This window comes from Pyxicephalus adspersus, chromosome 2 (genome assembly GCF_032062135.1).
Source record: "Pyxicephalus adspersus chromosome 2, UCB_Pads_2.0, whole genome shotgun sequence".
In the NCBI taxonomy this organism is placed as follows: domain Eukaryota; kingdom Metazoa; phylum Chordata; class Amphibia; order Anura; family Pyxicephalidae; genus Pyxicephalus; species Pyxicephalus adspersus.
The window spans coordinates 157,960,211-157,969,962 of NC_092859.1; the positions used below are offsets into that span (position 1 = coordinate 157,960,211).

At 38.7% G+C, this 9,752-nt stretch overlaps 1 protein-coding gene across 1 annotated transcript; it reads right to left on the bottom strand.

Moving 5' to 3' along the window:
* Window positions 1–1,772: 1,772 nt before the first annotated feature.
* On the bottom strand, window positions 1,773–9,412 carry NEURL3 (neuralized E3 ubiquitin protein ligase 3). The gene is made up of 4 exons (XM_072402856.1): window positions 9,344–9,412; window positions 6,874–7,347; window positions 6,196–6,252; window positions 1,773–4,075 (listed from the first exon to the last, which is right to left on the bottom strand). Exons 1-4 carry the CDS (start codon window positions 9,372–9,374, stop codon window positions 3,720–3,722), a joined length of 918 nt encoding a protein of 305 aa, XP_072258957.1. The 5' UTR covers window positions 9,375–9,412; the 3' UTR covers window positions 1,773–3,719.
* Between the last annotated feature and the right edge of the window lie 340 nt (window positions 9,413–9,752).

The following is a 9,752-nucleotide window of genomic DNA, read 5'->3' on the forward strand; positions in this document are numbered from 1 at the left end:
GAGCAATCTGATTGCTCTTGCAGCCTTTAATAGTCCCTAAAAATAACCCGAACTCTCCAATCATTGACTTTAATGGTATTGGAATTCGGCATTCGATCACCCGAACAATGTCTCACTATTCGATCTAATAGCTGTCAAATAATGAGATTTTATACCAACACCACCCTTGGACCCCTTCACAAGCTGAGCTGCAAGTAAAGATAAAGAGGGGAGAAAGAAAAAAATAATTGCAAAGAATAAGAAGAGGGAAAGGTAAAGATTGAGATTGGGGGTTTTGTCGAGGGAAGGAGGGGTACTAATATTTTTGCACAGGGGCCTGCTGTTGTCTGCGCCCATAACTGATTACAGGGATACATATAACCCCTTAACTATTCCTAGAAAGGAACCTAGAAATAAACATTTATCTGCAGGATTCAGCGATGTGTAAAAGGTCCCAGGACCCCTTTGATTTCTGTTCCGGGTGCTTTAGGTCCCTCGCTGAGCTGCTCTGCGACCCCGAGTGTTCTTCTCCCTCTGACTGGGACATGAGCGAGGTTTGGGGGGCAGGTGGGGGTCCGGCTTGTGTCAAAAGACATTTTTTATAGATGGGAGAGGGGAACACAGAGGCTCTATGCCCCATTTTCTATCCAAGAAGGTCTCAAGCCTAATAAAGGGTCCTAAGGGGTCTTGAACTTAGCTGAATAATCTTTTTTTTTTTTCTCTTTCTGGGAATAGGCAAGGGCTACTCTCTACTCCTGTACTCATTTTATTCATTTTACTTCAAGTACGATTTTTTGAATGGGATGGGGAAAGGGGATGTACAGAACTCTTTTTGCTCATTTTGTACATTGTATAGCAGCCAGCAGGGGGAGCAGTTGCTGTATAATATACATGGTGGCATTCATTTCTGCAAGAAGCTGCAAGTTACAATTTCTGAATTTGCAAATTCTTAGAGATCATCCCAAGTGGCTACATTCCTTCTCCATAGGTACAGAGCAGGGAGTGTAGCCACCCTAAGACAGGAGTGTGTTACTGGGTGAAAATAAAGGGAAAACTCCTAAAAGTAAAAACTAATGCAGACACAAGAAACACATCCCCGCAATTCAAAGGACGTGATGTTGGAGGTGTCCTTGTGCTATGACCTGCCATGGCATTGAGCCCTTTTATAAGAACTGGACATTTTGTAATTTTTTTACACAGCCTTCCCACCTACCTACCCCATACACAGCCTTCCCACCCACCTACCCCATACACAGCCTTCCCACCTACCCACCCCATACACAGCCTTCCCACCTACCTACCCCATACACAGCCTTCCCACCTACCCACCCCATACACAGCCTTCCCACCTACCTACCTCATACACAGCCTTCCCACCTACCTACCCCCTCACACACACAGCTCCAAGACTTTTCTAGAGCTGCCCCCACTCTCTGGAATGGTCTCCTAGTCCTATTCGGTTTGCTCCTACTGTCTGTACATTTAAAAGAGCCCTCAAAACCCAACGCTTCCCCCTCACCTACCCCTCTTCTTCTGTCTCCTAAACCCTCACTACTCCCCACCATTCTATATCCCCCTCCTATTGTGTGATACTTCCCCCACCTCCTAGATTGTAAGCTCTTCTGGCAGGGTCCTCTCCTCCTCCTTTGTCACTGTCTGTATCTGCCTGTCATTTGCAACCCCTATTTAATGTACAGCGCTGCATAATATGTTGCCGCTATATAAATCCTGTTTATTAATAAAAATAATACTAATAATATTAATAGTAACAATAATAATAATAATAATAATGATTGCTTTGCATGAACCTTTATTTATTCTTTTTGTAAAAAGTCATCTTTATATCAAATATAACGTCTCATTTATCATTTTTACACATCCATTATAAAAAGCCATATTAAGAATTGATTTACATTATACATCATGTACATTATTCACATTTCATTTAGCGCTTGATGAACACAGATCTACATCTAATACTGCACACTCAGCGAAATCACTCCGCAGATCAACTACAACGTATACAAATAATTGTAAGATTATATTGTATATTGAATTTCATTTTTGGAGAGATCCAGGTAGATTTTTATAGGGACTTTAAACACTGTTCATAGAACAAACAAATAACTTGCTTTATTATACAACATGACATATATTAGTTGATATATATTAGGTAATTCACCACCTTTTTGTTGACCAAATCCTATTACAATTTCTCTTTTTTAAGGAAAAAAAATGTTTTTTTATGCAGTTTTTATTACAGAACTGATTGTCACACCCATGGAGGTCCCATCTTTGTCCCTTTTTTCCATCATTTTTCTCCTCTCCGTTCTCTCTTTCAAATTTGAACATTTACTTCCATCAAGTTTTTTTTTTAATAACTTTCTTCTTTTCTACTTTCTTCAACCTTTCTTTTCAACATTTCTTTACCTTTCTCTGTCCACTCTAGAAGTGACCCTTCTACTAAAATAAAAGTTCCTCTAATATGGCTGACCCCAGCTATGCATAAAACTTGCATAAAAAACACCATTGAAGAAAAAGCTTTAAAAGACTTATCTTACTCCGGGGCCCAATGTGGGTTTTTTGGGGGAAAGGGGCAATAGCTTAGATCACCCACCTTCTCTACGACCCAAACTGACAAATGACGGGGTGCAGGTAACTGAAAATCCAATAGCCCTTGGCCCCCTCTTTCTCTAGGACCCCAACTGACAAAATGGTAGGGGGTGCAGGGAGCTGGAATTCCAGTAGCCCAGGGCCTCGCTTTGTCTAAAACCATCCTTGGCCTGCCTTTTATGGGGCTCCCCAAGGCAAGGTGATTTCTAGGGGTCTTCTTGAGGGATCTGGGGGAGGTTGAAGATCCAAAACCCGGCAAGAACACTCCTGTGCTCTTCTATCCACTCTTAAACTTCCACTAAAAGAAAAGGTCCTCCTATGTGGTTGCCCCCAATGTGTTTTTTTGGGGAAAGGGCTCAGGATCCCCCCTTCTCTAGGACCCCAACTAACAAAAGGTAGAGGGTGCTGGGAACTGGAATTCCAATAGCTCATGACCCTACTTTCTCTAAAGCCACCTCTGACCAGACTTCAATGGGGCTCCCAGGGCAAGGTGGTGTCCAGGGGTCTTCTTGAGGGATTTGGGAGACGTTGAAGATCCAAAATCCCACAAGAACACTCCTGGGCTCTTCTGTTGTGTCCTCTTTTGGGGATCCTGAGCTTTTCCAAGATCCTTCCATGAGGCTGACTTATGTCAGCAGCAAGCGGCCAGATCCAATAAGTAAGGTAAGTCTTTTTAGGGGAAGGATTAGCACTTTATGAGGTTTTACTGCTGTTGGTGGGACCCCTCCCCACAGATGATGTCCCAGGGACAACTTTTGCACCAAACAGGAAGCAAGGGTAAATATACCAGAAATATAAATTTACATGAATTGATCTCGATATCTCTGTTAAAGATTTTCCCATACTTCCTGCCTGGTAAAGTGAGGAGATACAACCCAGAATGATTTGGTCATGGATACATTTCACCACTGTCTATTATATGCCACTTTGTGGTTTTTTAGATAAGTTTCTGCATGCAAAAATGGCTAAAGATTTAACGATTCAAAAACTCCAGTACTGATATGGATTAACAACATAAAAAAATGTCCATAAAGTTCACCAATAAAGTTCTCAGCATATAAAATAGTCTATAAAGTGTCATTGTGCCCACAAGCAGCATGAGGTCGGATGGTGGAAAACTCCTGAAATCAGCTCAGTGGTTCCATGAGCATGTGTGGTACTCCGATGTTCTGCAACTGAACAATGGTTTGACGACACAATGGACAGAGATTGTTCTGGCTTTTCACCTTCACAGCACAGGATTCACAGAACGATCTGTGGCAGCAGGGAAACAGCATTGTGTCCGCTAGTCGGTCCTTGCAGATAACGCAAAGATAATCGTCTCCCAGGGGGAATGTTGGGAACCCTTCTTCTAAATCTGATTCTAAGTCCATTGTTCTGGGTTTGTGCAGAGGATGATCCCTGAGCTCCGAAGTTTTATTCAGAGTTGATTGTGATTTGTCCCGAGTCCATATTCTGCCAATGTCGTGATCTCCTGTAGAAACTGTTAAAAATTAAAAAAAAATAGTTATATCTCTATTCCCACTACTATGAATGAAAAGAATAATCAAACTGTTTATTGACATGGCCATCAAAGGAAATGTTATTGGTAGTATATGTTTTCGTTAAAGCTGAAGTTTGGTTTGCCTTTATTTCTCCATCCCTGCATTCTCCTTTTCCTTCTCCTCAACATGTTTTTAAATAAACTTTTCTGTTTCACAAGATATCTTATTTTTAGACCCAGTGGTGTCATTATTGCAGTTTCTAATGTGACAAAATCACATTGTGGATTTAAATTAGAGTCAGTCGGAAGAATATTGGGCCAGCAATGTAACCAATGTGTTTGTGTAGGGGTTCAGGGGTTTAAGGAACCTGTGGGACTAGTAAAAAAAAGTTGTTCTGCAGATCAAATATAGTCAGGAAAATATAATTTTAAAGCAGACAACTTTTTATGTGTTACATCCAAAGGCTGCAAACATAAGAATGTCACTACAATGGCAGGTGAGAGGTCAGGGGTAAAACAAAGGCTACCAAAACAATGAAAACAGAAAATGAAAGCAAAAACAAAAGACAAAAACAATACTAAAAGTATATATAAAACCCTAAGGAATTTATGTTGTTTTTGCTAGGCAGTTTGAGGGTGATATTACTATATTACTTCATTTATTTATTTATTATTTTTATCTGTTACTATATATTTTATATATTACTATTATTATATATTACTTATTATTGTTATATACTACTATTATTATTATTTATTACTATTATATACTATATGTTACTTATTATTATTTAATACTTCTTAATATTTTATACTATTTATTTCTATTGATATATATTACTATATGACTGTATAGCAACAATAAACATCTAATGAAATGTTAACTGCTTTTTGTCTGTATATTTATTTGTTTTGTGTTTGTTTTGTTCTTTTTAAAACACTGTGTACCTTTTTATGAAACATTCTGCATTTGGTACCTATAAAATCCCTTGTTTTCTGCACTGGTACATTTAAATATGAAATTTGGGGATGTTGCATAACCATTGATAAGCGAGTAGGGTTCCAAAGATTGTTTAATATACAGTATAACCTGTTCTTATGTAAATTGATTATATCTTTGGTTAATGTGTCCAGGAAGAAGAGTCTAAGATGATGACCCAAATGAGGATGGCAGATGGGAGATTGGGCGCCATCTTGTTTTGGTGGTCAGTTTCCTCCCGTATATTCCCTCCACTGATTTATGAGAATAATTTATTATAATAATACTAAAAATCCAAACAAACAGTAATGATATCAGATGTCTGGTAGCCTGGGATCTTTTTTCTCACTGGGTTGTTTGCACCACTCCTTTCATCACTTGGGTGGAGTGGTGTGACCAGATACAATGCATACTTTAGAGCTGATCCAAATTTCGTGATGAAGGAAGTCATTATACAAACGAAAGAGAAATCTGACCTAGTAAACTAATGAGCCATCTAATGATGGATTCCAACAGCAGGATGGAAACTAAACCAGCAGATGGTTACCTGGAAAAGGGGTCAACCTGATCCCTCAAGGGACAGAAACTGCAAACATTTTTTATTAATCCTGTACAAAGTTACTCTGTTTATACCAAAATTCTGGCCTGTAGGTGACCCTCCATGACTTTGGAGAGGATTTGAGACCTTGTTGTGTTGTAAGTAGAACAGGGCATGTGGTGCGGCCATGGGTACCAGAGTGACAACCATCAGTACCACACACCAGGGGCCTTATCAAAACTTTCCAGGACTGGAGAAGATAGACTATCATTGGAGAACCTGAGTTCCGATGGTTATCTCGCCGCCTTTATATATATGAGTATCTTATCGAGATGAATTGTAGAGATGAATGAATAGAGACAAAAATTGTTGACCTGGAACCCATCGCTTCACCACATGTCCTATGTTCTACCGAAAACAGAACAAGTCCAAATCCCCTCCAGTCCTGGATTCCTTTAATAAGCAAACGTCAAAGTTATTCAGTCTTGGAGAATTTAAATAAATCAGACCCAAAGAGTAAGGAATATATAGACCCTTTGCTGAGTCTTGGACTCATAATGAGACCTTAACCAAATTAGAAGCTTTGCATAGCAGTCAACTGACCTTTGGTGGTGGATTGGTGGCAGCAACAATTGGATTTGGTCTGTTTGGATCGGTGATCTGTAAAATAAATTTTAACATTAGCTTGACAGAAGTAAAAAAAAAATGTAAAAAATCATTGTTAAAGGCCAAGCCCAACAAAAACCTGTGCAGTTTTAAACAGTGCAAGAATGAGGAACTCATGGCTTGGTGGGTAAATACAACCCTGTTCATGGGTAAATTTTTATTGAACATTTTTTAGGAAATAGTACATACCAATAACAAAAAAGACTAAAAAGAAGGGGAGATAACTTAAAAGAGAGACATTTCTAAGCAACTACAGCAACGGTTTGTTGGGGGAAAAATGGGTTTGGGCCATTGGGGTTAGGGTGAATTATAGCCAGGGTCTCTGTCTTATACTACAATTTTTCCACCATGGGAATATTTAATTGGGGTTAGGGTGAATTATAGCCAGGGTCCCTGTCTTATGCCACAATTATTCCACCATGGGAATATTTAATTGCATTTTCAATGAAGGTGTAAAACCAATCAATGAGGGAGATGGTAATGAGGAACCTTAAGCCCCTCAACGGTACCAATTCAAGGCTGATGAGTGATTCAGTATCAATATTGGTTGGACTTCAGATCTTTAATTCGGTCTGTAATTGGTAAAAAATGTAAATATCAAAATAAACTACTCACTTATTAGCTGTACGGCCTTTGTCTTGCCATAGACATCCAGCATGACCCAGACTGGAGTTTTTTTTGGAATTCCCGAGAAGAGAACTTTGGGTCGAGATCTTGGCCAATCCTGAAAAAGCACCTGTCCCTTTCGGTTGATCCAGAAGCACAGTTCGGCCCCCTTTTTACAAACTTCTTCTGGCATCCCGCTGGCCCAGAACCCAGGAAGTTCAATAAGATCCGGGCAAGCAAATGGCGGTAAAGATTGGTCATTGATTTTGTCAGGATCCATCATGGTGAAGCCCACTCTTATTGAACCGTGCCAGTTTGACTCCTCTTCCAGAACTTTAATCCAGACTTTTTCTCTGGGTTTCAGCGGGCGGTTGGAGAAGACCAGTCCATCGTGGAAGCTGCAGGATCGTCTGGCCTGGTGAAGGCAGCCATTCAGGGAGATATGAGAGCCTTTGCAGTGCGGGTGAAAAGAAAGCCCCGGAGCTGAAAACATAAAAATGATGGTGTCAGTAAGCTGCGGGGTATAGATCTAAAATAATACACAATAACACAATAACACAATAAAACAAATATACGTATAACAAATAATAATATATATAAAAGTGAGACAACACCTAAAGGGTAAACCAAAATGAGGAGCAGGGAGCATAGATAAGTAGTAGGCACCCTTAGCAGAAGTCAACTATGAATTGGTGACCCCAAAAGGACAGAATTTTAGCTCCCTCTACTTTTTTGTTAATAGGGCATTGGGAAGGTGGGCAATTCAATTGCCCAGTTCACCCTACCCTAAAGCCCTGACCCTTAGCCCAGATCAGCATTACAAAATACAGCAATAACTCATGGTCCATTTCCAGCTGTATGGTCTTTATAGCTCCATAATCTGGGTAATTACTACTTAGATTATTTAAAACATATACAAAGCAAATGATAATAAAAAAGGAACGGATGCAACCAGCAGATGGTTTGTAGATTTTATCACCTATTGGTCTGGAGTATGGGATTCAGGGAGTAGATTGTTCTCTGGGTGCAGTTATATGGCCAGAGGAGATATGTTGCAATAAAACCCGATGATAAATACGCTGCTCTGATAACTTTGTATTTATAAAACAAGTTTCATTTTTAGCCCAGAATGGCATCCGGTTATACAATGCAGGTGTTCTTTATATGAGTAATAGTGGATCATTCACAGTTAAGTATTAACTAAACCGGACCAGCTGCCAAATCATCAGCAGCCAGCCAATGTTCATGATTCATTGTGTGCTCTGTATATAAGTTCTCACGTGCTTTATGATTTTATATGGTATCCTCAGTCATATACCAGACACAAGGTTCAAAGGTACCATGCCGAAAAAGCGGAAGCACGCTCTGCTGCATCTCAGCTAATTATCTTTGTTCATTTTTTCCACTTCCATATAATGACCGCCACTTCCATGCAGATGGAATAACTGAATTGTAATCTGTTTTGGGCTACTTTGCTTTGTTCCTCATTTTATAAAAAAAATATAAATAATAATAAAATTATAAAATTCAGAGCCGCATTTAGGGCCATTTCGGACCTTCAGTGTTCTGACACAGTCCAATCATGTGCAAGTAAAAGAAAAAAAATGGCTCGCTCATATATGTACAATATTTAAAGGTTGCCACTCTTAGTATAGTGAATTATATTCACCAGATCTTGTAGCTTAGTGAATGCAGTAAAAAGTTACTTTGCAAAGATCACCCAATCACATGCAAGCAATTGTAAAAAACATGATTTGTGCAAGCCAGCAAAGTTTACCCCATTCACTAAGGAAAGTGAAAAATCCCAGAGTGACTTTGCAAAGTGAACTTCTTTGGTAAGTCAAAAAAATAAAATACATGTAAATAATAAATACAAAGTGAAAAAAATATTAAAAAATCAAATAATAAGGTATAAAATATAAAATAAATCAAATAATAAAGTATAAATTACAAAATATAAAATAAATCAAATAATAAAGTATATATAAATAAAAAAGTTATAACAATAAAAAAACAATCAAATAATAAAGTAAATATTGTAACGTTATTCACTACGCTCAGTGAATATATAATTTGCTAAGTGAACGTGTTCTAATTCTTTGGTAAACCCACCAAATACAATGTTTCAATCAGACTTCTACAATGATTCTATAGATTGTCTATGGAATTTCTGCGGAATCAGTGTCACTGTATTAGATGAATGTAACTTTTTATATATGTAACAAACATATTAAATAAATTTTGTCATTTTCGGTGAACAAAAGCGTTGCAAGATATAAGAACAAATCTGCATGGGAAGACGCTGAGTACATTATAGTTCTGATTTCCTGTTTTGCACAAAGAGCTTTAACCAATGTATGAGATAAATGAATGTCCTATTCCCATCTCTCACACATTCACCCTCCTCCCCTATATCCCTGTATATTCACTATACATTCACATAGACATACACCCATTTTTTCACATTTGCACCACTCACCATCCTTGGCAGAGCTGCAGGTTAGCCCCATGGTGTTGTATTGTTGGATTGTGTACACAAACACATGTGTAAAGTTTATATCTAGCGGAGGGCTGGCCTAGGACAGGGCATTCCCCTTCCAATGTTACACCCACTTTCCTTTTCTCTTTTTCACAGCCTGGAAATTCCGTGACAAGGAAATAGAAGCGGTGAATAGCTACAGGCATGTGATCGAAGGGCTGATTGCCAAAAAAAAAGGGTGAATGCATTACATATGCGAAAGGTGAAAGAAATATGAGGGATATCTATATAATGAATGTTATGGGCAATGAGACCTCTGCAAAGAAAGATTTTTAGTTCCTGGAAGTCATTGCTGGGAGTTTTATAAGATTATAAGATTTATCTTAATTGTAGAAAGGGCAGCAATGTC